Source organism: Fusarium musae, chromosome 2 (assembly GCF_019915245.1).
Source record: "Fusarium musae strain F31 chromosome 2, whole genome shotgun sequence".
Classification (NCBI taxonomy): Eukaryota; Fungi; Ascomycota; class Sordariomycetes; order Hypocreales; family Nectriaceae; genus Fusarium; species Fusarium musae.
The window spans coordinates 326,593-353,609 of record NC_058388.1 but is presented as its reverse complement, the minus strand read 5'-3'; the positions used below and the strand labels follow the sequence as shown (position 1 = coordinate 353,609).

The 27,017-nt window shown below is 48.6% G+C and overlaps 11 protein-coding genes across 11 annotated transcripts; 6 read left to right on the top strand and 5 right to left on the bottom strand.

Annotated features, from left to right (window-relative positions):
* Window positions 1-392: 392 nt before the first annotated feature.
* J7337_002072 (uncharacterized protein) lies at window positions 393-3,478 on the bottom strand (the record flags this gene model as incomplete). Its single annotated transcript, XM_044819805.1, has 4 exons — window positions 393-2,010; window positions 2,056-2,224; window positions 2,435-3,021; window positions 3,069-3,478. 4 exons carry the CDS (start codon window positions 3,476-3,478, stop codon window positions 393-395), a joined length of 2,784 nt encoding a protein of 927 aa, XP_044684105.1.
* Window positions 3,479-5,004: 1,526 nt separating this feature from the next.
* Window positions 5,005-7,011, top strand: J7337_002071 (uncharacterized protein; the record flags this gene model as incomplete). The annotated part of the gene is made up of 3 exons (XM_044819804.1): window positions 5,005-6,332; window positions 6,384-6,651; window positions 6,703-7,011. 3 exons carry the CDS (start codon window positions 5,005-5,007, stop codon window positions 7,009-7,011), a joined length of 1,905 nt encoding a protein of 634 aa, XP_044684104.1.
* Window positions 7,012-7,459: 448 nt separating this feature from the next.
* J7337_002070 (uncharacterized protein) lies at window positions 7,460-8,437 on the top strand (the record flags this gene model as incomplete). Its single annotated transcript, XM_044819803.1, has 2 exons — window positions 7,460-7,618; window positions 7,667-8,437. The coding sequence occupies 2 exons, from the start codon at window positions 7,460-7,462 to the stop codon at window positions 8,435-8,437; spliced, it is 930 nt and encodes a 309-aa protein (XP_044684103.1).
* A 3,955-nt stretch (window positions 8,438-12,392) lies between these two features.
* Window positions 12,393-13,267, bottom strand: J7337_002069 (uncharacterized protein; the record flags this gene model as incomplete). The annotated part of the gene is made up of 4 exons (XM_044819802.1): window positions 12,393-12,527; window positions 12,582-12,929; window positions 12,980-13,045; window positions 13,106-13,267. 4 exons carry the CDS (start codon window positions 13,265-13,267, stop codon window positions 12,393-12,395), a joined length of 711 nt encoding a protein of 236 aa, XP_044684102.1.
* A 1,246-nt stretch (window positions 13,268-14,513) lies between these two features.
* J7337_002068 (uncharacterized protein) lies at window positions 14,514-15,734 on the top strand (the record flags this gene model as incomplete). Its single annotated transcript, XM_044819801.1, has 2 exons — window positions 14,514-14,928; window positions 14,977-15,734. The coding sequence occupies 2 exons, from the start codon at window positions 14,514-14,516 to the stop codon at window positions 15,732-15,734; spliced, it is 1,173 nt and encodes a 390-aa protein (XP_044684101.1).
* A 24-nt stretch (window positions 15,735-15,758) lies between these two features.
* J7337_002067 (uncharacterized protein) lies at window positions 15,759-17,363 on the bottom strand (the record flags this gene model as incomplete). The annotated part of the gene is made up of 4 exons (XM_044819800.1): window positions 15,759-15,931; window positions 15,982-16,637; window positions 16,687-16,837; window positions 16,892-17,363. The coding sequence occupies 4 exons, from the start codon at window positions 17,361-17,363 to the stop codon at window positions 15,759-15,761; spliced, it is 1,452 nt and encodes a 483-aa protein (XP_044684100.1).
* An 898-nt stretch (window positions 17,364-18,261) lies between these two features.
* J7337_002066 (uncharacterized protein) lies at window positions 18,262-20,093 on the top strand (the record flags this gene model as incomplete). The annotated part of the gene is made up of 5 exons (XM_044819799.1): window positions 18,262-18,873; window positions 18,916-19,069; window positions 19,117-19,225; window positions 19,384-19,497; window positions 19,547-20,093. The coding sequence occupies 5 exons, from the start codon at window positions 18,262-18,264 to the stop codon at window positions 20,091-20,093; spliced, it is 1,536 nt and encodes a 511-aa protein (XP_044684099.1).
* A 640-nt stretch (window positions 20,094-20,733) lies between these two features.
* On the top strand, window positions 20,734-22,293 carry J7337_002065 (uncharacterized protein; the record flags this gene model as incomplete). The annotated part of the gene is made up of 1 exon (XM_044819798.1): window positions 20,734-22,293. One exon carries the CDS (start codon window positions 20,734-20,736, stop codon window positions 22,291-22,293), a length of 1,560 nt encoding a protein of 519 aa, XP_044684098.1.
* Window positions 22,294-22,867: 574 nt separating this feature from the next.
* Window positions 22,868-23,446, bottom strand: J7337_002064 (uncharacterized protein; the record flags this gene model as incomplete). The annotated part of the gene is made up of 1 exon (XM_044819797.1): window positions 22,868-23,446. One exon carries the CDS (start codon window positions 23,444-23,446, stop codon window positions 22,868-22,870), a length of 579 nt encoding a protein of 192 aa, XP_044684097.1.
* Window positions 23,447-24,574: 1,128 nt separating this feature from the next.
* Window positions 24,575-24,820, bottom strand: J7337_002063 (uncharacterized protein; the record flags this gene model as incomplete). The annotated part of the gene is made up of 1 exon (XM_044819796.1): window positions 24,575-24,820. One exon carries the CDS (start codon window positions 24,818-24,820, stop codon window positions 24,575-24,577), a length of 246 nt encoding a protein of 81 aa, XP_044684096.1.
* Window positions 24,821-25,175: 355 nt separating this feature from the next.
* J7337_002062 (uncharacterized protein) lies at window positions 25,176-25,430 on the top strand (the record flags this gene model as incomplete). Its single annotated transcript, XM_044819795.1, has 2 exons — window positions 25,176-25,207; window positions 25,265-25,430. 2 exons carry the CDS (start codon window positions 25,176-25,178, stop codon window positions 25,428-25,430), a joined length of 198 nt encoding a protein of 65 aa, XP_044684095.1.
* Between the last annotated feature and the right edge of the window lie 1,587 nt (window positions 25,431-27,017).

The window sequence follows — 27,017 nt, the reverse complement described above, 5'->3', positions numbered from 1 at the left end:
TTTCCAGTTTCACAAGCAATCCCATGATATTCTTCTTTAACTCCCGACTTCTTGCATGCCTTTCTGCGGTAGGTAGAAATTGGGCTATTCAAAGTAAGGGACAGTCCACAGCAGCATACTATCTAGACAGAGAAAGCTTACACGCAGGTACAATAGTTCGCATCATGAAAAAGGACTATGAAACGTCGAAAATGGAAGATGATCGGTCCATACTGATTGTCGAACTTGTGGTTCGAGATGGTACTCGCACAATTGTAAGCCCCCGTGCCTGATGGTTCAGGCCACTGGACCTTAAACACCTTTAATATGGTCAGAAAATATTCGCCTTAATGTCAGGTCCACAACCTACTTCGCCGGGTTGAAACATATGCGGGGGGGAAACTCGATATCCTTCAACCGTTAGTTTGCCCATTTCTCCAAAGGCGTTGATTGTGCTTACGGGGGTCCAGTATCTCGCATTTGCCACTCGTTCCTACAATATGTTCTGTGAAGGTGCGTTTCTGATCGTCGTTTACATCTCCCGGGCAACCATATTCACGAAGCACGCTGACAATCTTCTCAGACCCCTTTGACGTGGCCCACAGCAGAGGCGTCCAACCGTTGACGTCTTTGGTGTCGACATCGGCTCCATGTTCGAGGAGTAACTTGACTGTAGTCTCATATGCCCCAGCAGCTGCATAAGACAACGGGGAGTGCTGATACATATCACTGGTGTTCATGTCGGCCTTTGCACGGAGCAAAAGCTCCACAATCTCTGGGCATTTTACTCTCCATGATAGGGGTGTTCGGCCAAGCTTATCTGCTTTGCCAGGTGCTGCTCCTGCATCCAGAAGAAGCTTAACAACAGTGCCGAAGCCTCTTTGGGCTGCCAACAACAGCGACGATCGGCCCTTCTCGTCCACCGCGTCAACATCTACTCCCAGGTGCCACGCTAGAAGAGCACCAACAACTGGGGAATGGCCTTCCCCAGCAGCCCAGGACAGTGGCGTTCTACCATGGCGATCCGCTGCATCAATACTTGCTCCTTTACCTAGGAGGTACTCGACTGTCGTTTCATGGCCATTACGGGCAGCCAGGAGAAGCGGAGTAAAGCCGTAATGGTCGCTCTTGTCAATAGCGATGTTGACCGTGCTGCGTTCCACCAGAAATCTGACAACGCCTAAATGGCCCCTCGAAGCCGCCCACGACAGGACGGACATACCGCGGCCGTCACAAAGATTTGGATCTTGCGAAACGACCAAGCTCTGGACTAGCCCTTCCAAGCCGAAGTATGCGGCCAGGTGCAGCCCGTGCATCTGTCGGGGGAAAAGTTGACTGTGTCCTGGGTAACGCGTCTCAAAAAGGGTTTCTTGAGTTCCTGTGAATAAGGCCTGGCTCATGGCTTCGATTGTAGTCGACCTTTCGAGAAGCTTGAGGGCGATGTCAGATATCTGGTTCATATCAGAATTGCGCGCATGATGGCCCCAGTTCCGCGCTGCATAACTGTAAAAAGGGTTACTCCTTAAACGGCTTTCATATTCATCGTCTGAATTGCAAGGCCCGCTCAAGCCTTCAAACGAGAGATACTTTAGGCATATCCTTGCGATGCCTATCTCATCTCCTGGAAACACTTGGAACTGGGTCTTCTCGAAGAAATCTTGCGCAGTATAGTGGACTAGTCGTATGATACCACTAGCTTTGTCCACAGCGACCAACCCTGCACAGGCGCACACTAGTTCATCTTCTTCTGGAAGGTTCTCTGTGTCTAGGCAGTGCTCTGTACTGTCAGGTTCTACTGCAAGTGCGTGCTGTAACTCACGAAGAGTGAGAGCACGCTTGGCACGCGTAAGCCATTCCAAGACCTGATATGCCAAATCCCGCTGGGATTGTGTTTTTTCGTGGCCAATACGCCCCATGATGTTTCTGTATGCTTGATCGTAACCGGTTGGTAATTGCTTTAGGGCGTTACGAAGGGCTTTGGGGGAAGCGCTTCCCACAAGAGATCCAACGTGCAGCTCGGCTAGAAGAAACCTTCACCAGATTTATTAACAAAGGATCAAGTCTGAAGATACATACATTCCTTGTGCAGCTGTAACAATAGTCTCCGAGATCTCAATCTGAAGGTCAGGTCTCCTTGTAACGAAAGACGGTAGCCGTGACATCTGCCCCTGCGTGAAATTGCTGATATCCGTTTCGGATGCCTTTATCTCCAGGGTAGTGCTGAACTGAAGACTTCGAGCAATATCTGGAATTATTCGAGAGGTCACGAGAAGGCTGACTTTCTCTACAAACCTTGCTGAGATGGTGCTCAGTGATTGGAGAAAAATGTTGCGATAACCTCGGGACGTGTCAAGTTCATCTATTGCATCAACAACAACAAAGACCCTCGTATAAGACGAAATGGAGGAACCAAGTAGCTCAATTGTTGCTTCACGAGAGAGTGACGGTTCTGTACAGTCTCGGGTTTCGTAGAGGCGCGTGACTTGTGTGTCGATTTGACCTTTACGTTGGATCGTCTGTCTGAGAAGTGAGGCAAGCAAAGCTTTTGGTGTCTGATCTCCTTGGCGGCTAAAGTTACAGTAAATATAGGCGACCCCTACATTTTCCGGTTGATACTGATTTTGCAGATGATTAATGATTAGCGACGTAAGAATGGTCTTTCCTGCTCCAGGAATACCAGGACAGTAGAGAGTCTGGTACTTCACCCCTACCCACTGTTTGAACTGAGCCGAATCCAAGAGCCACTGGCCGGTCCCAGGCTGAAGTCGGTCTAGATGATCTTCTTGATCAGATTTGAAGTCCATTGGTGTAATCCAATCAAGGATTTTGAGTCGTCGTTCTGCCGCCTCAGCAGTGGCAAGATTGTCCAGACTGTTCGAAACGGTTTCTTGAGTGCTCTGAATAGATTCAAGTGCTGTGCTCAATTCCTTAAATTGATCCTTTTGCTCGTCCGAATCCTCTTTGAGATTTTGCATCAGGTCCATCAAGCGATTATGATTTTCTTGGGCTGTTTGAATGAAGTCCTTCAGGTCGGCTCTGGGCCTAAAAGTCAGTAATTATTATTTTTTCGACAAACAAATTGAGCCTACCGGCTATCACTCTCCAAAGCCAGCTGTAAAAGGCATTTTTCGCGTTGTATGGCGGCAATCAACTCATTGACGTCCCTCTCGTTGAAAGGCCAAGCCAAGGACGAAAACACCCTGGTCAGACCTTTTTTAGGGTACAGCCTTGTCTTGATCGATTCAAACAAGGTCTCCAACCGCTCGAAAAGACTGTGCGGTCCTTGGAGAAGTGAAAACAGTGGCCCGCGTGTTGGGTCTGGTTGCTCATTCTCAAGAATATCCTTTAATTGGAGGAGCATGTCCTCACAGCCACGGAGTTCCTCGTGAAGCCGCCTTTGTTGTTTGGTGGCTCCCTTGGCGCTGACCACATAGTGTGTCGCTGCAGTTGAGAGCTGTAGAATAGCGATGATGGACGCGGTCGCGCCCAAGGGGTCCATTGCGTGTGAAAGCTTGCATACGCAAAGCCTGATGCATCGAGGTTCTGGTTTTGTTTCAACAAGAAGCCGATGAGTCCAACTTGTTGGGAGCCTGATTTCATATTTTTTTTTGGATTAGGTAGGCTGTGGGCAGACTGCGCCCACAAGGCATACTGCACGAGGTCGGCCTTTCGGAATAAAGTCCTTTTCTTCCGAGTCCCCTTGGGCGGTGTGACTCAACAAGGCATTCTATAGGTTGGCAGGCAATTAGTTTTGGTATGTGAGTGAGAATTAAGCGCAAGTCAATGCAACAATGCCCTGTGCATCAAGGAGGAATATCCCTATGGCGGGGTTGTCAATCAGGCTGAGCGAGTACATTGAGAGGATTCGCAGTACAAGTGCTAGAACTGCTGTAGTGCAACTTGAGATGCTGTGGTCAATTTCAACGAGCTACTGGAGTAATCTCATCATGTAATCCTGATATCCCCAGGATGGAACTTAAGAGTATGGCATCATAATACCAATATCCGTCCATGCCGCACTGACAGACAGTGACAAGCACCTGCAAGCTTCCTTGGCTTCATCGCCTTGCCTCGTTAAGCCAACGGCACTGAGTACCTTAGGGTGGGATATGAGCGAGAAAGAGGTAGGCAGGCATGTTACGGCACCTGCACCTCCCGTCGATCAGTGTCAAGCCTATTTCATACGAGATCAGACTCCATCCTGATTTCGACGAGGAGAAATTCCAAGGCTTTGTCATAATCAGGTGAGGCCTTCTAGCTAAGGGCGGCGCGTTGGGTGTTTTGCAGCACTGACAGACTTTGTTCACAGCTGCACCGTGATTGGCACCTGCTCATCTCTTGAATTGCATTCCAAGTCAATCAGGGTAAAGAAAGCGCTCGTCAAGTTCAAGAATGATAGCTGGGACGTTCTGGATACACTGAGGTACGTCCAAATCAGGAGCGCTACCGCGATCGCCATTCATTAACAAGCTACGACGGCAAAGCTACAACGAGGCACGCTACACTTTGACAATCGAACTCCCCCAAGAGATTTCCCCAGGGGACTCAAACCAACTTGCAATTATCCTTTCCTACACCGGCAAGTTTCGCGGCGATTCGACTGGGCTCTACCAGGCGAGCTATGAGACACATGATGGTGTGAAGCATCGCATTGCGGCCACAGCGCTGGAGTCGACATACGCGGAAGAGGTAAGAGTCACCGGACCTTGAGGCATTACTTTGCAACGACGACTGACTTCTCATAGGTCTTCCCCTGTTTTGGCAATTCTTTCACGGAAGCCGAGTTCACCCTTTCCGTCGCCGTAGACGAGTCTTTTGTCACCGTTTCGAATATGCCCGTGCAAACCACTTCGACCGTGGAGCATTATTCTAAGAAGATAGTAACATTTCACAAGAGCGTTTCGATGCCGACATATGTGAGTGCCACCCCACAAAAGTGACAAACGCATGGTCTGACTGTCAAAGCATCTCTTTCTGGTAGCCGGACCCCTGGCCGAGGTGAAATGCACCAACAGCAGGATCCCCATGTCTGTCTTTTGCCCTCTCGGCACTGAAGAGCAGGCTACATTTGCAGTGGACCTCGCAGCCCAAGGCTTTCAGTTCTTCGAAGACTGCTTCGGCCTACCATACCCGCTCCCAAAGCTCGATTTGATCGCCCTTCCAGAATTCTCCACGCACACGCGGTCTTGGGGAGCAATCATCTTCAGCGCAGCAAACCTTTTGCTCGACCCAGAAGGCTCTACTCTAGATAAGAAGAAGAGTGTCGCAGAGGTAATCCTCCGTGAGATCTCTTACATGTGGATCGGTAACCTGGTTAGAATGAGATCCTGGGATGCCCTGTGGATGGAGGAAAGTTTCGCTACTTTTATGTCGTGGTACGCGGCAGACAAGATGTTTCCAAGCTGGCATTTCTGGCATTCCTACATCGCCAATATCCTTCAGGAAGCGCTGAGCCAAGACTCCCTTGACGGCAGTTATGCAGTCGTCGACGCGGAGCGGCTATATGACGAGATCTCTTTTCAGAAGGGCTCGTGTATCTTTTGGATGGTTCTACACAATCTGCGCGACACCAAATTCTTCGACGGCGTGAAGCTGTATCTCAGACGACACCAGTTCCAGCACACCAGGCCGAATGACCTTTGGATGGCCTGGGAGGAGGTTACCGGCGAACCTATGGCAGCGAGAATGAGTGTCTGGACCAAGGAGGCCGGTTTCCCACTCGTTCGAGTGTCTGAGATTCTCGACGAGAGTGGCGGTGTTCGACTCTTCCAGCAACGCTTCTTGGCCAGCGGTGTGGCAAAGGAAGAGGATGCGGCATCTGATACAATCTATCCACTCAGGATTGCAATCCGGCAGCCACACGGAGTCGAAACTGTTGACATGAATACAAGGGAGCTCATTCTTCCTCCCTCTGACGGCCTATTCAAAGTCAACGTGGACCATGGGAGCTTCTTTCGCACTTCCTACTCACATGAACTACTCACAGGTCTACTCGAGGAGGCTTCAAAGGGAAACCTCAGCCTTCGCGACTGCATCGGATTATCGTGCGACCTGGAAGCTTTGGTTGCCGCAGGAGTGAATAGGACCAGCGAACTGCTCGATCTCAACGCCAAGTTTGCTAAACTAGACTCATTCTATGTTTGGGAAATTATCGACCGCAACCTCAGATCCATTCAGTCTATCTACAAGTTTCACGGGCCTGAATTGAATGAGGCTCTTCAGAAATTGACCAGGGACGTTATCGGTCCCAAGGCTGAGGAACTTGGGTGGACCATCTCGAAGGATGATGACGAGAACCTCATCACGTTCAAGACATCGATGTTCGGTGGTGCGGGCTTTGCAGGACACCCCAGGTAAGTTCATTATTCTTCCTGTCTTATTCGCGGCTGACAGTCTCTGTGCAGTGTCGTCTCAGCCGCAAAGGAACTCTTTGCAAAACGCATGGCTGGCGACGAAAATGCAATCCCAGAGTTACTATGGTGTGGGGTCTTTAGAACCGTCGCAGCCCACGGCGGCCTTGAAGAACTCCAAAGCCTCGTCGATCTCTGGGAGAATTCCTCCGATGAGCACGAACAGAATCATGCCTTGCAAAGTCTCGGACGGGCATCCAATGCTGAGCTTATGAAATGGGTTCTCAGCCACCTGCTGACCGACACTGTCAAGAACAAGGACGTGAGTTGATATATATCTACACAGAGAAAGGTGAAGCTAACGGGAGATTAGATGTTCTACCTCATTTGGCTGATTCGTGATACGGCTCATGGCGCGATTGAGCTTTGGGAGTGGACCAAGCATAACTGGGAGAGAGTTGAGGAGCAGGGTCCGGATGATATTGCGCCTGAGTTCCTTAGGCTTGCTCTTGAGGGTCTGCATACCAAGGATCAAATTGAGGACGTGAGAGCATTCTTTGGCGGGCGCGATACGAAGATTCCGATTGAGCAGAACTTGGAGGGCATGGAGAACCGGAGATCGAGGGCTGAACGTGACATCTCCGATGTTCGTTCGTGGTTGGAGGTGCATGGGTATCTGTAAGCTGAATTGGGGCCAAGCAGGTGGTGTAACGTAAAGTGGAAGTGTCACATTCACTGTGTCGTGAGTCCACCACGATCAAATGCGACTGTAACCCTTAGAAGAGTCTGTAGTGAATTTATCCCACTTTTGAAACAAAGATATGATTAAATTTCCTTTCGTCTACCGATCATTGTGATGCAACAATCGGCAATGTGAAGAATTGGCTTAATGTTGGGGGACCATTCGACCGTGGGCCGCAAGGCAGTGTCAGGCACTGCAAGCTACCGATAAACATGCAACGCGTTAGTCATTAAGCAAACAGGAGAGAGGACTCTCTGCACCTTTATGACATCATTCACCGCCGTGCTGCTTTTTCTTTTCTTCTCCAAAATGTCAACCAAGTCTTCACCTCTTCGCATCTTCACACCTCACCACCAGGCCTCATCAATCGAACCGAAGGCTCGCGACGATGCCGCCTCAGCCTCATTCCGTTCTGATGCACTTGTTGCAGTCAGGCGAGTACAGCGACTTCGTTCTACGCTGCAAGGACCGCGAATTTAAGCTTCACCAGATGATTGTATGCCCCCAGTCGCCCGTCATCTCTGCGGCGCTCAACGGCGGCTTTGAGGTACGTGCGAACGCCCACCACACCAGCGCTTACTAACGCTCTTAGCAGGAAGCAACTTCAAAGATCATTACTGTTAATGAGTTCGATGTCCGTACCGTGCAGTACATGGTTGGTTTTCTCTACGGTGCCGACTACAGACTCGCTCCCGAACCCGAGAAGAAGCCTGCGGAGGACTCGAAGAGGGAGGAGGGCGAGATCGTTACCGACGAGGAGCGCATGGCCGAAGCTTCTCGAGAGTCTCAGAGGATTGCAAACCAGACTGTCTACAAGATTGTATCCCATCTTCGCGTCAACGCCATCGCAGACTACTACGGAATCCAGAAGTTGGCAAATCTCTCGACTCGCAGGATCGCCTTCCTTTTCAAGAGTAACACAGACTTCTCCGTCATTCCTCAAGCCATCGCCGAGATGGCTACCGCAAACAGAGATCCTGAAACTCGCTCTGTCATCGCGTCGGCAACCGCCCAGCACATTGAGGAACTCGCCGCGTCGCAAGCTCTTCAAACAATCGACCTGGAACACCAACTCACAATTGAGATCCTTGAGGCCTGTGGCAAGAGAATCCAAAAGCTGGTGGAAGACTTGAGCGCTGCGAACGAGGTGAACAACAAGCACAACGAGACCATACGCAAACTAGAAGGGGATCGAGATCTCGCTGCCCAAAAGGTCACAAACATCATGCAGCAAGTAGGCTCGACCACCAAATGTCGTAATTGCAAGAATCATTTTGGTTGCTACATCGAAGAGCCCGCCAACATTCTTGCAGAGGCATCTCGCTACGTTATTCGTTGCCAAAGCTGTAACTGCCGCCATTCATGATGGGAGTCTCAGTATGTCCTGATCCTCTGTCGCAATTGGGATAAGATTGTTAACATAATGAAGCAGCTCATCCATATGTCCGGCTAGCCTCACAATTGATGAAGCACTCAAGGTGTTCTAGGGAGGCGATGATGAAGTCCAGGGATTGGTATTCGATGTCGTGACGTGGATTGTAGCGTGCAAGCCTGTAGTTAGGTCAAGGCCAAGACACTGTCTCGTTGACAAATTGTTCTGTGCGCCGTAAAATAAATGTTTACTGGTGATTACTTGTCTATATGTTTGCATGCTCAATGCGCTATCGGAGTTAAGTGTTGCCAGTGCCATATGAATGCTCCCATATTTGTCTGGCGTAAGAACAGCCTCAGAGACTTAATAACAGGGTGTTTCAATCCTGTGTGACCAAGACACTGTCGCATCCAGAGTATGGTTACGGTTGAGCTGTTCCCTGTCTGTGGGTCGGTTGGTTTGATCCCTGTAAAATAGGCTTCTTCGGCATTGGCAGATAGATGTCTCCAACAAATATGGCAGCACAGTACATAAAGCTAATGGTAGACCGAATGACAAGACACTCTATTTGACTCTCCATACGAAATTAAAAAGATGCCCGAATGGTCTCAATGGAAACATGCCCTTGCTATAGTTTGGCTGTCAGCTACCCGATTCAAGTTAGACATTCCCAGGTCCTTGGAGCGAATTTACTGTAGAACTGGCAGAGGCTTTATCAGTCTCTCCACAGCTCTCGCACTCAATGCCCCATGATCCGATAATGCCGAGTTCTTCCCTCCCTCTCAATCTTCAGAACAGAACACTTGGCAAGCATGGCGCTGTATGCAGACACATGAGATAGTAAACGAATACCGCAATTGGATTTCCGGCCTCTCTTTCAATCCAACTGCACTGCGGGCCAAGTCTCCTGAACGTGGCTAATCCTGAAGCTGTCAGGAGGGGCGTGTCTAAAGGGTCTGCTGCCGTAAGAGACAGGCGGTAGCGATCCACGGCCGCGCCGTTTGATAAGTATTTCTGGAGGTCTCCAAACTCTCCAATGATCGACAAGGGTATCTGCGACTTGTCAGATAATCTGACATTGATAGCCTGTTCATTAGCTAGGAATGATAGCTTACTAGGCTTTTCGGCTAGGTGGTGGTGCGTCCTTATGAGGCTGGTCGGTCGTGCGCGCTTGAGAATGCCGATCGCTAACCCTTAAGTAAGATTCCTTATTAGTCATGAGTCGACGGCAACTCACATTGAGTCAATTGGGTACAAGATAACCTGATCCCCTAACAGGACCATGTTACCAGAAACAACAATGGCCGTGGTCCCAAAATTGGGGAAAACAATCGTGGGATCGCCGCAAGTACAATAAGTATTGCCACAAGTCGGGCAAGGCATCTTGTAACCAGGCTGCCTGACTGTTATTTTCGGAACTATTGACGTTAGATGTTACTTCTCGGAATATAAGCCCTTTAAATAGCTGAAAGTGACATGGAATTGAGTCAGCACGATTGATTCATTTTCAACCCATTTCATGCCTGCCACGTCAGACTGCATGATTTTGCTATAGTAGGGTGGTCAGCGGCACATCACAGCCAATCGCCACTGGACTTGGCTCAGAATCTGACATCAAGGCTCCCCGACCCCAGTGAAGATCAGGCAAGTCACCGGAGCTTTTTTCTGCCTTGTCCGCCCCATGAAGCCCCAGCCCCATTGAAACCTTGAGATTATCAACATTCATCTCAAAAATACAGGTATCTCAGTGCCTTTTGTTTCTTTCATTCGTCAGATCTTTTGCTTTTGTACTTGAGCTAGTCATGGAAGCAGTAGGAGCAGCTGCTTCGATTGCAGCGCTCGCCGAAATCACTCTGAAATCCTTCCGTGCTGCCTCCCGCTTGGTTAAGGACTTGCGCGATGCACCCAGAGAGCTATCCCGACTCACTCAACAGCTGAGCATCTTGCATTGTGAGCTGTGTCTGTTATCTGACATTGAGCACAAAACCTCTCAGAGCGATGATTTGCTACTGCTTCCAACCGAGATTGAGCTACTCAGGCAAGCACTGAGCAATGCAAGTGAGCTCCTGTCCAACACTTATGATGCTTTGAACAACATACAGACACATAAGTACGGGTCTAAAGCTAGGCTTCGATGGGCAATGAGAAGCAAATCCCAGACCGAAGACTTGCTGACTAGCCTTGGCCATGTGGAGGCAGGTCTTACGAACGTCCTGTTGCTTGTGAACATGTAAGTAATCAAATCAAGCCCTGTAGAAATCATTTATAAATTCTCGCATAGTCGCTTAAGCGCATTTTCTTGCAAGCTGGTCGCTTCGATGCAAGACTCTCAAAAGCCCGTGGAAAAACAAGCGGACAATATATTACACCCAAGACAGTCGATCAACGAAAATATCCATTTTAGAAACACACCACTCTATAATCTCTTCGATAGGAATCCACAGCTTCAAAACTCATTCTACGGGTCATGGCGCTCGAGGGACACCTCAGTCTTGTCCTGGCTTCGGCTTCAACTGATACTAACCATCTATGGGAATTCACTCCATACCACCTTTTTATTTTCCGGGAAGTTATTTCTCTGGAAATCACCACTGGAGAAAGTTGTTTTAGTTAATATTGGACTTCGCATATTCCCTTTAGCTAACATGGGCTTCTCTATCCTGAGGGGAGGTCTCTCAGTCAAAACTGTCATACCTGACGACTCTGAAATAATCACAGCCTGCAAGCGAGGGGACATTTCCACTGTTCAAAGATTATTTGCGTCTCGAAGATCATCTCCATACCATGTGACTCAGTCAAATTGTGGACCATTGCGGGTAAGAACCGCACAACTACTTGTATTGAAGGAGTTACTTACACACTTAGTTCGCCATCGAGAGCGGGTCCTTAGAGTTGGTCAAGTTGCTCTGCCACTATGGTGCTGATGTCAATACGACATTTGGAAAGTTCGAGACGTGAGTCTATTTTATAGACACAAGCTCATCCAGTGGATTCTACTGACGATTACGTTTTCCAAGAAGCCCTCTAGAATGGGCATTTCGAACCAGGCATATCGAAATTGCGCGCTTCTTCCTCGCGCAAGGGGCTTCCTTAGACTATCTCTGCTACCGTGGATGGACTCCAGCAATGCTACTCTTTCAAAAGGATTTCCCAGAAGTCCCTCCTGAGTTCTTTGAACTCCTATCTTGTAACTCATTCACAGATATTGATGTTCAGGACCGGTATGGAGCCACGGTGTTGCATCGAGCTGCTTTATGGGGAACCGTGGGGGATATAAATGCACTTATCCGCCTCGGCGCATCACCATTGTTGATGGACACCGATGTTGGATGGACGCCTGCGTTTGGCGCAGCAAGCATGAATAATACTGCGGTACTGAAACGTCTCGCAGAGGTAATGCCCCCGGACCTTGTGCATCATGTGGATTTTCGAGGCCGGACCATCTTGCACATTGCTATTGAATCCGGGGGCCTTGAAGCTATCGTGTTTGCTCTGGAATTGGGGTTTAACCCTCATCAAACTTCACGCGTAGTGCTGGATGAAGGCGGCGTCGCCATAGAGATAACACCTTATGAGTTTGCAAATTCAAAGGGCAGTGATATCTATGAAGTATTTATCAGGGCTCTTCAAATGGTCGGACATAGTATCTCAACTGTCGAGGAAGTAGAGGAGGGCTTTATGTTCTGGGATTCAGTGGAGTGAAAGTCCACATGACAAGATTGATCCAAGTCGAATAGAGACAATATAGTAGATAGGGAAACGTGCATGATGAATGTTGAGGATGTGATTCACTCATCTAGGATCCTGGAAAGCCCAAACGCTCGGATTTTCTACGTTCTGGCTATGTACCAATTGTTGTAATATTCGGCAGACTTGGGACACTTAAGTTTATCTGTCAGCCCAAGATTATTGGAAGAACGCCAAATTACATCAGTATCAATTCACAGTTCTAAACTATGTCCTTCTGTAAGAAGACTGTCCTACAAGGCCAAATTTTGCCATTCGCGTCTGGGTATTGGTAGACGTTCTCGGCTACACCAATCAATCTATAACCCCGTCTCTCATACCAAGCCTGAGTGGGAATCTAGATCAATAATTAGCATTTTTCATACATCAATGTTTCGCAACAGAAACTTACTTTGAAAGCTCCTCCGTAGTTGGCAAGCGCAAACTCCTCATCGGCCTGATCTTCGTGGTGCACCGTGTCCAGTAGGAGATGTCTAGCATTGAGGGGCTCCTCGATGGCCATGCGTTCAGCGATACTCATAGCAACTCCACCGATACCCAGGCCTTGAAGTGTGTAAGATACGTAGAGACTCTTGACCCAGTATGCACCAGATTTAGGAATGCTCAGGTCGAGCTTTTCTGCATAATCGGCGATATGGGTGTCGAGAGCGATGTGCCCAACCGGAAGGAATTTTGCACCTGTGGGAACTCGCGGTTTTCCGAGTAACGTCTTGCTTGAGTCGAAGAGTTCTTCTGTCTCCTACAAAGCATGAGTTTGTAGGTCACATTGCCCCCATTTGCTGCACTTACCTTGGGATAAGCCTTAGTGTGCGACTTGAGAAACTTCTCACGCTGCGGTTCGTCTTCTTGAAATATCTAAAAAAGGAGTCAGAATGATCAATACAATAGAGTGGTGTGTTATGATATGGGACTTACAATCCAGTAAACGCATTTTGTCCCATTGATATGTCCATCTTTCCACACAGTCGGGACAATTGATGCTTGCCAGCCACAGATTATTCGCTGCTCGACCATGCGATTCACATGGTCGGGGGAGCTTGGATCCCATGGGATAAGAGTGACGGTCGGCTTTGCCATTGCGAGATTGTTGCGCAATAGCTCTCTTCTTGGGGTTTATGACGTGAAGTATCTCGAAGCTTAGCCTTTGAATGGGGCAATAGTTATTGATGAAAGTATGAAGAACTAGCTGTGCTTAGCAACAGCATAGCAACCATACACGAGGTTAAGAATTTCTTTGCCGCTTGAAGGGATATGCTATTTCAAGAGTGTTGCAAGGCACATCCTGTTAGTAAAAACACGTAAGCACAGTAAGTGGCTATAGCCGTTGTGGCCACGCCCTAATGTCAACCACGCCCTAGTGTAAAAAATAGAGGGGCGCCGATCACGCGCTTATGCAGATGAGAACTGTTGATAGCAGTTTCTATATTGCTATGATTCCTATATCTGGGCTGCAGATAGCAAAGAAAACGCTCACGGAATTGAACACATCTTTCAAGGTTTACCGAACCGATGTTGGCGATTACCTCTCCGCTGTTGGCTTGGTATAACGCTTAATGAAGCGAGAGCTACTCGCGCGACAATCTTGTTGCGCCTCCCGGAGGTCGGAGGCGTAGATTTTTGGTTGATTCTAATGTCTGTATGGCATATCGTTATTCCTTAAATCACTTTCTCTTTTTGGGCATTTCAGATTTGAAGTAATTAAATCGCTTTCACATGCAAAGTCTCAGAAGATGGAAATGGAAGTAAAAGTCCGTTTAGCCCAGACCCGATGACAGCACGTCATAAGGTACCCTATATCTGGCCAGTTTGTTTTACTGTTTACATAATGCCAAACAGGTCGCTGGGCTATAGCAAAACGGGTAAAGAATGTTCACATCAGTAATACTGAGCATGTTTATGTCAATCTGCCTAATAAATGCCTCTTTTCAATTGCCTATAAAATACCATAAGCGCAATTGTGTGTTACACAGAATAGGCCTTGTTAACCACGAGAACATGACCCAAGAAACACGATGATTAATTGCACATTGAGCACCAACAGATTATTGAGTAGCCGTATAGGTACTCTAACGTTCTACATCTATGACGTGGTAGATACTTGACTATTCAGCAAATAGGCTTTCTTAGTCTCAGGAGGCCTACCATGATGGCTTCCCCGCTTCCTAGCCCGGCAGTATATCTAGCACGAACCTAGGCGTCATTTGCAAATTCGATAATTCTCCTGATCAAACGAATTTTGGGAGGTTACGTAATTGCACTCTTCATTCTATATATCGTCTGCTATACCTCACGAGTACAGCTTCGACTTCCTGGACGGCTCAATATGGGTCCAGTTATCGGCACGCAGCTGGATGAGCGAGTGATCTATCAAGCGACAAAGCATGTTTTCGTTGGGAAGTACGCCAAAATACGAGAACTTAGGGTTGTAAGACAGTCGATTAACAACAACTTACTGGTGGGCAACCCGGTGCAGCAAGTCGTTACTGACCACGGCTATGACGCTGTCGCTGAAGCAGTGTTAAAGCTACTTGTAGAAAGGGTTTACGAGTCAGCGGCAATTGCTAGTCAACGCTTTCCCGAACTATCCGAGCCGGCATCAGTACAGACGGCGGTCAGCACGCAAGTAGAAGCAGAAACCACCAGGACTGAGCAGGTCATGGTTGAGGATGTCAGACTGGCCAACTCGGACAAAAGTCAGGAGACCGTTCACACAGAACAAGATACTAAGCCAGTCCAGGGTATGTCTCGTCCATTCAAGTTGATCAATAGTGTCTAAGGCTGGACAGACGCTAGTGACGGTAATGCGTGCGACATTGCTGGCACCTCATTGTCACCCCTAGTCTACCTGCCGTTTCCTACCGAGCATCTTCTCATGCAGAAACTTCAAAAGGTCCTGGAAGCTGCGTGTTACGAGTATGGAGTAAGAGAACTTTCGAGTATCATGCACGAGCGCCACTGGGACTGCCCCGAAGCAGTAGAGCTTAGCCAATGGGCGGACTTGCTCGGAAATGGAGGAAAGTTAAAGCTGAAGGGCAAGAAAAAGTCCGGCAAAAAACTATTACCATCGATTGCACAAATAAGACATACAGCAGTCCATCGCCTTCGCACCGATTCAACAGGACTACAGCGATTTCTCGCAGACGCAGAAGACCTTACCAAAGCTCTAGGGGACGATATATATACACAGTCTATCGCGAAGCTCAGATTGGATACTCAATCAACGCTCAAAGAGCTTACAGAGAACAAACAATCCATTCAGCAGCTGCTGCAGGAGGCTCAAGAGGAGGTAGCGAGGCAGCGTGCCGAACTGGATCAGAAAGAGCAGGATAACTTGCGCCGCATGGAAAGGGAAGATAAAATATACTGTGCTCAGGCTGGCGAACGACTGGAAAAGGCTATTCGTGCCATGGAAAGCTTTACCGTAGTGTCGAAGAGTGAGAATCCTGCGACGGGTGGCACGGGCGGCGGCGATGCCCCCCCTATCTCTGATACCGACAGCAACTTGGACGACGCAGAGCATTTCGAAGACTGCAGCGAGTCATGAAAGTCAATCATATTATCAAAAAATCTACAATGTATATCTGAATCCTTCTCGACCCTCGCATAGGTACTTCCCTTGATCTGCCTGTCTGTTGTTGTGGCGGAGCATAAGCATTGTTAGCGCGGCTACCACAACGGCAGCCACGTTGATGGCCATGACAGCGACGAGTCCAGGAATGTAGTTTGGTGCGTCTTGTTGGCCTGTATTGCTCGTTAGATGTGATATTTCAACGGAAGAGTTGCCAACTTACGGAATACCATGCTGGAGTAAATCCCACCAACACCACTCATGCTAATGAGGAAGCCAGTGGATACAGCGCGACGAGCATCACCGACAATGTTGTTGGCCTGCCACGCAAGTGTCGTCACCACGAGACCATTAGCACCAGCGACGCCGAGAAATGTGCCAACGTAGCGAGGTGTAGGCGAATTGAGGAATCCAGTCATGCATAGACCAATGATGCCAATCAGACCTTGGAAGATGACGAACGGGCCTCGAAGTCTCGTCTTATCAGCAAGCCACGAGATACTCATCGCCTCAACGACAGCAAACAGTGCTGGAGGCGTACTCAGAATGAACGAAAGCTCAAGGGAGTATCCAAGACCACCTCGTAGAATAATAGGCAGGAAGAACAAAAAAGCATACACTCCAACGGCGCCGGCCATGTACATTAGCGAATAGGCCCAGGGCTTCCAGTCAGCGGCTGTCTGCCCAATGATCTTCATGGTCACTTTTTCTCGTTCTTCGGGGCCGCGGTCCTCGGCTAGTCGTTCTTTGACAAAGGCTCGTTCCTCCGGGGTGAGGAATGTGTTTTTATCGGAGTCGGGAAAGTCGACGATGATGAACCATGAGCCGATGCCAGCGACGACTGTGATGGCACCTTCGACGATGAAGATCCAGCGCCATCTGAAACAGTCAGTTTATGGGAGGTGGGGAGTCACGCGTGTATGCTTACCCTTTGTAATGATGAGTCTTGGAGATCTGAATGAGGCCATATGCGAGGATGTTGGCGAAAGCTGACAGCGCAGAGGCTGTCAAGAAGAAGCCCGCCATACGCTTCTGTACCTCGTATCGCTTGTACCAGGACGATACAAGATACACACAGCCTGGGCACCGATCAGTAAATTATTCAACTCGAAGTTGCGACAAGGGGCGTTTACCTGGAAAGAAGCCAGCCTCGAAAACACCAAGAAGAGCTCTCAGCACAGCGAGTCCTGCCCAGTTATTGAGAAAGCCAATGCCAAGGGACACCAAACCCCAGGCGAAGGCAAGAAAGGCTAGCCAGTTTGCTGCACCAAGCTTGTGAATGAAGGCATTGCTGGGGATCTCGAAGAGGATGTACCCGATGAAGAAGACCATTAAGACGATAGACACGCGGTTACCGACGGCGAGGTCGAGGTCCTCATCCATGCCGGAGATGCGAGCGACGGCAACGTTGGATCGGTCAACGAGGGCGATTGTGTAAAGACATCCAAGGATAGGTAGGAGTCGAGTATCGATCTTGCGAAGCACGCGCTTCTCGAACTTAGCGTCCTGGGATGACTGGACATTGTCCTTGGTCTCAATCTGTTCGAGCTCATGCTTTTCTTCGTGAGACATGTCAATCTCTGGGCGAACGGTGCTGTTGGCCATTGTGATAGTGAGCAAGCAAGAGATGAGCTCATACAGGTCTCGATCAAATCCGGGGAAGTCTGGGGTTACTTTTATAGACGAGCATTCTGGGCCAAGATCATCTCATTTGGTAGCTTTCTAGTTTGAGAAGGGAAACGTGAAGGGTGGAGGATCTACAGGGCTAACCATAACCGATGATGCGGATGACCATCGGCTATGGTAATTCCCGCTAACATCTCTGTGTAAACAAACAGGTCGGTTAAGCTTGAATCGATCTAGCGTGGTGAGTCTGCGGGGTAGACTACATCCTTGATCCAGGCCCACTATGGTGGCACGCCCTGGATTGCACCAGGCGGGGAAGAAGAGGGATGCAGTTTCTGGAGTGTAATGAGTAGGCAGTTACAGATCACGTTTGGGCGCAATGGACCAAGGAAGCTCTTTACGGCGCAGCAGGAGAACGCTCAACCATGGCAGGAAGAGAGGTACGGCTTGTGAGCGTTGCAATCGGCGAAGAACCAAGTGCGATGGATCTGTTACTGGGGTGCCATGTTCTCCCTGCAGGAAGAGTGGCCATGATGGGCAGTGCGCCCTTATCCAGTCCAAACGTCGAAGGTAGGGTCCCCATGACCGTGTAGTGAAGCGAGACTGATCTTTGCCTTGTAGAGGTCCTGATGGGAGATACACGTTGCTGCCTAACATCGAATCACGTCGCAGCTCAGGCAGTCCTGGCATTGCCCCAAGCAATGAGGATGAATCTATGGCCTTGACTACGGGAGACTCTCCGACAGAAGGGGAGCACAACAGGGCTCCAATGCAACAACCGGGCGATACGACTATCACTAGGCCTGCCTCCGATCAGCATGCGAGTCCTAACACCCAACCAAGCGTCGTTGGAGAGAGCTGGTACGCTTCCTATGTAATGAGAGGTTACACGCCCGGCCACAACAGTGTTCACCGTCTAATTGGGGATTGTAACGAGACTGTTCAGAGCGTAACACGGGACACGAGAAGGGACAGTGTCTACAGTCGACCAACCATACCTCGTGAGAAGACAACACTGTCGGATCTCCCATCACCAGACTTGGTGGACCGTCTCATCAAGGCCTACTTCAACAGATTTCACACCTTTTGTCCGATCCTTGGCAAAAAGTATTTCCTCGCGTCTCTCGAGGATAGGACAATATCCGCGACCTTACTCCGAAGTGTCCTCTTTGTGGCATCATTGCATTGTGATCGCGAAGTATTGCATCTCATGGGTTACAGCACTCGATGGGATGCCAACAATGCTCTGTACAACAAGGCCAGCGCAGCGTTTGATGCTGATCGAGAATCGAGTCGTACACATATGATCCTGTCGTCTTACCTGCTTCACTACTGGTTTGGAAGTCCGACAGCTTATCACGATTGCCACTGGTGGCTCGCTGCTGCGATACGATCTGCGCAGTGTACAGGATATCATAGGAGCACAAGGAATAGCAAGATGGCGCCAGAGGAGAGGTCGCGGTGGAAGCGCATCTGGTGGTGTCTTTATGTGAGTACCTCTGGTGATAGCAAACATCAACTAACAGATCAGGTCCTTGATCGTCAGATTGCCATCTCCACCGGGACACCAATGGTTATCAACGATGAAGATCACGATGTCGAAGAACTTTCTGAAGAAGACTTCACTGAAGAAGGCCCGGAGACGGTACAATACATCGTATCACAGGTCAAGTTGAGTAAAGCCAGTAGGTTCGCCAATGTCCAATCTTTACTAAAAGCACTAACGAAACAGTGGCCCGGCTGTACTTCTCCTATTGCTCGCCATCTCGCCTTTCGCTGTGCAAGGAAGTTCATTTGCTACATGAAGCCATGAGAGATATCCAGTCAACACTGCAAGCTTGGTATGATTCTTGTCAAGGCTTGAACTTCTCAAATGGCCATCATCATCTAAGTCTGACTTTGAAAGTCTGCTACCAGTACGTATGAAGTCTCTCGGTAGTCAAATACGAGGCTGATTTGTTAGTTACTACTTGATAAACCTCAGCCAGAGGCTGCAAAGGCAGTGCAATGGCCTTAAGGAGGTCAAGCCCGTCCTTGACGCGGCAGCACATATATTCAGCCTGGTCGAGAACTCATTGCTGTTCTGGACACCGGAGCACTTTCCCATGATATAGTAAGTTTTTCGGGAAGCTCTTGTCACAGTGGACTCACCAAACTCTCAGTGTCTCTGCTCTCTTCTCTGCGATGATGGCTCTTGCAGTTGATGTCAAAACATCAGCGCCCCAAAGTGACCAGATCTTCGTCAAGATCCGGCCCGGATTACTGGCTCTCAAGCAGTTTGAATCAGTCTACATCTTGGCGCGATGGATCAAGAACTTCTTCATGGATATCCTGAATCGCCCACCCGCGGAAGAATCACAGACACAGCCCACGAACTCAAATGGAGACGACGTAGAAGGCGAGGGAATAAGTACTGAGATGAGAAATACCAGCGCGAATCAGGTCCTCGAAATCGATGTCCAGAGGAACACTGCACCAGCTGACCAAGCCGCACATGACGCGACAGGCTTTGAAGACCACAACTTCGCATTTGACCAAAGCTCGGGATTTGAGGGAGGCGGGTTTTGGCCTACATACCTGGCAAACGGCGTCTTTTCAGGCGTCCAGTCGAGTAATGGCATGGAGTTTCCGCACCCGGACTCGTTCCAGTATCAAGCCATGTACTTTCTGGCCGATCTGGGAATAGCAAACACTGAGCCTATAGAATAACAAAGGGGCTATGAGACTCTATTGTAGTCTCGGCATATGTAGTCTTGATCCGTGGCTGTAACGTGACAAACTGCATATTCTTGGCATGTTGTTGGGGTTGGTGGGTGTCCGGGGATCGGAGGTTAACTTACCTATGACTTGCCATGGCATTGGCTGAAGGGATGTGGCTAGAACCAGTAGTCTTTTCTGCTACTCCAAGAATGGAAATTGGTTTCTCGGGAATGGTATTGCCCATAGCCGATGGCACCATCGCCGAAGTGACTTGGAAACTGGACGGTCAATGAGAAATTGAAGTGGGTAAAGAAGAGAATCTGAAATTATTAATTAATTACTATTAATTGCTTCTTTCTGTTCCAACTCAATCTCTCCTCAGACTCGCTGTGATCTACCAAAGTTGTTATGTCGGCTCTACACAAATCTTTACAGCGGGTACCATGTGTCGGGCCACGACCATCGCCTTCTCGGACTCGACTACCAACCCAGTTCTTTCGGTCAGCTTCAAACACACCAAAACCATCAACCTTGGTATCAAAGCAATGGCACACAAGTAGCAGAGGTAAGTCCTTGATTGCGTTCATAGAACAGAGACTAACTTCACCAAGGGTCATACGTACTGGGGTTGGCAGCATTAACAGTCGGCATGGCTGGAGCGCTGAGTGTCAGTAGCCAACCAACCAAAACGCATTTATCATCGACACAGGCATTGGTGGACACTCCCGAGATTCAGCATAACTTGTCTGCATCAAATATTCACGGCGCTTGTAAAGAGTTCACTGCTATCTTGGGGCCTGAGAATGTCTCAACAGAACGTACCGATCTCGTTACCCATTCTGGCTCAGACTATCAGTCGTACGCCTGGACTGAAGAGTCGGCCATCCTTTCGCAAGTAATTCTCTACCCAGAGACTACAGAACAGGTTTCAGAACTTATGAAAGTATGCTTTCGACGCCGGCTGCCAGTCACGCCGTACTCGGGAGGGACGTCGATCGAAGGCCAGTACATACCCCATCTGCAGGGCATATGTATTGACTTCGGTCGAATGAACAACATAGTAGAGCTCAACAAATATGATCTCGACTGTGTTGTGCAGCCTGGAATAGGGTGGATGGACCTTAACGAAGAGCTAGCAGGCCACGGTTTGTTCTTCCCACCAGATCCTGGTCCTGGCGCTATGATTGGAGGAATGGTGGGTACAGGATGCTCTGGGACAAACGCAGCGGCATACGGAACTATGAAAGACTGGGTCTTGTCACTCACCGTGGTTCTTGCCGATGGCACGATTATCAAGACTCGGCAGAGGGCAAGAAAGTCGAGCGCCGGATATGATTTAACAAGAACCTTCATCGGAAGTGAAGGGACACTTGGACTGGTTACAGAAGCTACTCTCAAGCTAGCAGTCAAGCCGCCTTGCGAAGCCGTGGCTGTATGTACCTTTCCAACACTTCGAGATGCGGCATCTGCGGTGCGCGAAGTGCTGTCCAATGGCATCCATGTGGCGGCTGTTGAGATCCTTGACGAAGTACAGATGAAGAGCATCAACGATTCTGCTTTGACAAGGTTGAAATGGAAGGAAGATCCAACTTTGTTCTTCAAGTTCACAGGGAGCGATGAGTTCATCGTGGATCACCTCGCCAAACAAGTCGGAAGTATCACGAAGCAAAACCACAGCACTACATACACATTCGCCTCCGACGAGACTGAGCGCAACGAATTGTGGTCCGCAAGAAAGAACGCACTATGGAGCATGCTAGCCATGAGAAATTCACCAACTGATAAAGTCTGGACCACTGACGTCGCTGTTCCTCTAAGCAGGCTTCCCGATATCATTGAGTTTGCCAAAGCCGACATCGAGAAGTCAGGGTTGCTTGGCTCAATCGTAGGGCACGTTGGCGACGGAAACTTCCATACCCTGTTACTCTTCCCCGAGGAGAAGCGACACATCGCTGAAGAAGTTGTTCACAGAATGGTCGACAAGGCTATCGAGATGAAAGGCACAGCGACGGGCGAGCATGGCGTCGGACTTGTGAAGAGGGACTATTTGGAGAAGGAACTCGGTAAAGAGGCTGTGGATGCGATGCGATCGGTAAGTAACGAACTGCCAATTATGTCTGATTCTAACTCGGTGGCACAGATGAAAAATGCATTTGACCCATTGTGCATACTGAACTGTGACAAGGTGATACGCATGCAGGCAGCGTAGGTCGGGAAGAAGTTTACACCGTCACACAAACCAAGAAAGAGTGAAATTCGGGAGTATGAAATGAAGAGGAGCAGCAAGTGAAATGGAAAACTGGCAAGTGTTGACAATATGTCAGAAAGGAAGATAGGGATATACTACGAGAGCTGATGGTTGTCGAGCCTTATCTCAAGTCAAATATTGTTTTTTTGTGACAAGCGCATGAGCCTCGGTGGCTTTGAAATCCGATTTACGCCTCGATTCATCGAATGATTTCACTTGTCACAGCTAAGATGATATAACTTTACGAAAATGGTTGAGTAGACTGCCCATGTGCACACTCAACCACTGTACATAGTTTGTGATTGCTATATGCGATCTTCGCGAGTTATCTGGGAAATCATTGACTAAATCAGAGTATTTTCTGCTATCTGGCCTGTACAGCTTCTCCCTCCACGCACGACCCTGTCTTGGTCCAAATCCGATCCCCCAGTATCACCCCAGATCACATTCCACCACAATGCCAACATATCTATTAGTGTGAGAACACTCTTGGTTCGGTCTCGTGTTCCACCCTATCAAATAAATCTTAAAATTCTCACTCATCCATCTCAGCTCCATGATTACCTGCCTCGTATTTCTTAAACTCGACCGGAATGTCATCATAGCTCACATCAGTCTCAACCAACTCGAGCAAGCCACGCACGATCTCCTCAGGAGTAGTCTCGTTTGTGAAAAACCTATGATCATCGATTCCAACAAAATCGGGGGTCGAAATCTTGTCAGGGGTAGATATATCCCGCAACTGGACATCGAGTGATCTGGCACCACGACGGGCATGGCAATGATGGGTTTGAGCACAGTCAAACCAAAATGTTCCTTTTGAGTTGCCACTCCCAAGGCAAAGAGGCGATCCAAAACCGCCTTTTTTGACTTCACCACAATTCTTGCCCTGCTTTCCAACACAAATAGCTCCAATACCTGTAGGAGGCATGCCGCTGATGAGACTGGAAGAGAAGACATTACCGATTCTCTCAGCACAGCAGGAGTAGGTTTGAATTCTTGTGCATTCTCGGTAATTGCCTTTGCAAGTACCAGTGCGGAAGTTGCGAATGGTCACAGCTGATGCAGCGTCAAGAGTGGCCAGGGAGGTGAGAAAAATCTGGGTGAAATGCATGATTCAATATTGAATCTTTGGTTGGATCAAAGTATACTGAGACTAATGTGCTTGGTAGGTAGCTGCTGAGCCGTGTGTGTTCTGGAGATGTGATAATTGCTTGGGGATGAGCCCAGCCTTTTATATCCATCATCAAGAAAAACGGATAGGCGATCTTGTGCTCGGTGTTTAGGCCGTGGGAACAGAAGATCCAGCGGCAAACAATAAATGCTGCGTTAGCCGTTGGAGAGCATTGTGAAAATGCACTTAGAGCCAACAGCATATTCTAGGATCACAAGACGAGGTTCCCTCCGCTTCTAGTCCAGCAAGGTCCTTTTGTTACAATTAGTGCCTCCTGCCATTCTCCCTCTTTCTATTTTCTTGTTGTACCTTTTAATTGGACTTTCTGCAATGGCAGTATTCAGGCATCACACAATGAATACCACTCAGACTTTTCCTTGGCGCAATAAAAGTCGGGATACATCACGCTGGATGAGCACAGGAATTTTTGTATCAGAGTCTTGGACGGCATAGCCTTTCTTCCCCGGTGTAACTCGTGGCCGCCGTCTGTTCGACCCTCGTATATGCTGTTGGTTCTAACCAGCATACTTTTGTGCCGTGCTTCCGGAGTAGAACCAACAGCATGGGGGCCCTGACCTCTTTTCGGCAGTTATTAACCAATGGCAGTGCAATTAACAGGCACAGGTAAGGCGCGCTCTGGTGATTATGATCAACTGGTACCAGCAAATCACATGTAAGGAACTTTTGAGACAAATCCTATCCATTCAAAATGCACTTGGTCGGGCCGTAAGGCGGTATCATCAGAGGCTTAAACAGCCGATAAGACGATAACTGTTAGTGCACGAGCTTGGAAAGAAACAGCGGCAAAAAATGCCGCAAATTTAGTTAATATGTTCTGGACTCCAGATTGTGCCGCGCGGTGCACCTAAATTACGCGTTGGTAGCCAATAACAATACCATTCATTCCTCCCATGAGAAGTATCGTAGCAATTGTGCAAGGGGTTGTGATTTCTGAAAGCTGCAAAGCAATTAGAATGTCATTTGTATTGCGCCATCCTCAACTATCTGGTTGAGGTATGATGAAGAACCGGGTCTTTGACAGTCAAAACTCTTGTGTTGATCGCACAACTACTTGCCATTATTCGAGTCCTCCTTGACCTCATATGCCTTCAAATCATCAGGGATATCCTCGTACTTGACTTCATCCTGATCACAGAGCGCATTTAGTCTATCTGTAACCTCTTGCGGCACTCCATAGTTGATACGAAAGCGATGCCCATCGATGCCGACAATGTTGGGCTCTACCTCTTTCAAGGGTCCATGTTCTTTCAATGCGCGCTGAGCCAGCTTCGTAGCTTCGGTACTCTCAGGCATTATTAAAATGATGGATGCGTCTGATACTCTTCTATGGAACGGTCAATGGAGAATTCCAACGACTGCTTTTCATGACTTACTGATATTGTGGCCGAGAAGAATCGTTGGCTGGGCGGAGGAGAACTAACAGTGTAAACTCTTAGATCAGATCAGCTGGGAGAGCAGGGGATATATACAGGGGACACGGCTGATTAATCATTGAGAGACCTGGCATTCGCTGCATCACTGTCCACTCAGAAGCGTTTACGACATATCCAACCTCCAACCAACACGGGAGCGTGCTGGGCACATGACACGTACGAGAAGCATGGGCTTTAGCCCTGCCGCTTACTCTATCGTAACACTGTGCTAAAACATGGCGCCCGCCACTAGGTACGTTGAAGCCCAGTACGTCTCCGAATGATTGGGAACCCCCAAATTGTGAAACTAAACACACAAATCTAGGTCAGAGCTCTGTATGGCAGTCGAGTGCGTCTTTTCCTACGCCTTCCTATACCGTATTCATGGGGACAACAGCTTCGCAGACAAAGCAGAACTTGCAGCCTTCAACGCATTTCCAGCCGCCATGAGCCCAGACTGTAAGGACAGAATGATCTTGCGCTCAGTATAACACACTGCTAATTCGATGCAGGGTGCTCTCGCCAGTATGTCACGCAAACAAACCAAGTCTTCTCAGGGAATCTGACCCAAAACCCATTTTTCAATGTCGTTTCTTACGCCAATACATACGGCTTGGAACCCAATTTTGTGAGTCGACAACTTTACAATTGATAAACGCTCCTAAACTCATCTCTTGTACCCAGCCCTGCTGTACAGTCAACCACCGTCAAGCGTATGCTTAGTACGTAGCCTCGTCTCATGCGAAGATCAATGAAAGCAGTCTTGCGCACATTCTCCTTGGACCTACATCTGTTGAAACTCAGATTAAAGGCAAAACAGTCAAAGGTGAGACTCTAGACTTGTGTTTACTGTGGTCTTTCAATGGCTTATATCATGAGAAAAGTCAAATGCGAAACGAGCTATCCATTTGAATCCGTCCTCAAAAACACGATTGAGAGTCACACTAAATTCGACTTTGCCGTCAGGATCCCCGGTTGGACCACTCCGAGGGCGAATATCGAGAAGAATGGTGGCCGGAGCAAGATAGTCACTCCAGATGACTCTGGGTTGCATCACATAGCAATTCTTCCGGGAACCACGACTTTGACGCTGGAACTACCTATGGAGGTTCGGATGACAATGCGTAACTCATCTGCTAGTATATACTACGGCCCATTGCTCTATACATTCGATATCCCTTATACGGAGACGCACCACCAACCACTGAACTAGACCGATCGCAAGCCTCTGTCAGATGAGGAGGTGCACCCCAAATCCCACGACTCCGTGTTAGAACCGACTGAGCTCTGGCAGTACGCAATCGATCCAGATAGCATCATCGTCGAGAAGTCTACATCAACCGTTGGGGACCTGCCCAATCCGATCTTTGCAAAGGATGCTCCCCCTGTCTTTCTTACAGTCGATGCTTGGAAGGATTGCCTGGCTAGGAGACAATGACACAGCAGCGTGGCCTGCAATCGACCCAGTGGTGGGCAAGGATAAGAAGGAAAAGATAAAGTTGGTCCCATTAGGATCGGCCAAGTTGCATATTGCACAGTTCCCTGTGGCAAAACCTCAATAACCAACAGGCTCGAGTCTCGGATGGGGATCAAGAACGGCTTCTCTTGATGTTAGATCGACTTGACTATGTACATACGAATCCACAAATTGTAAATCCTGCGAGTACCTCTTTTAGCAGCCCAATGAGAAAAAGTCTGGGCTCGGTACCATTGGCCATAGCCTCAACCAGAATCTTCTCATTGCCAACGAAACGCAGGCCAAGCACCTCGCAGATCGTTGTTGGGAGACTTTGTTATCGAGCCAAGTTCTCGACATTGAACATCGAGTGTCTTGTAAGGTTTGAAGTCCGAAGTTAACAATACCACAACCCGGTACTATCTTACCCTCGCAAACGGAGCTGGTGAAAACATGAGTGGCATTCGGCTTTACCATGCTCTGATCTGCACCTATTGCATTACATTTGACCACTGGGAGTCTCACGAATAGTCCCAGACAAGCTTCGAAGTTACATACAGAGAACGGCGAAGGTATAAACATGTAAATGTCATAGTCAAAGAGCTGTCGCCAGTGAGGAGAG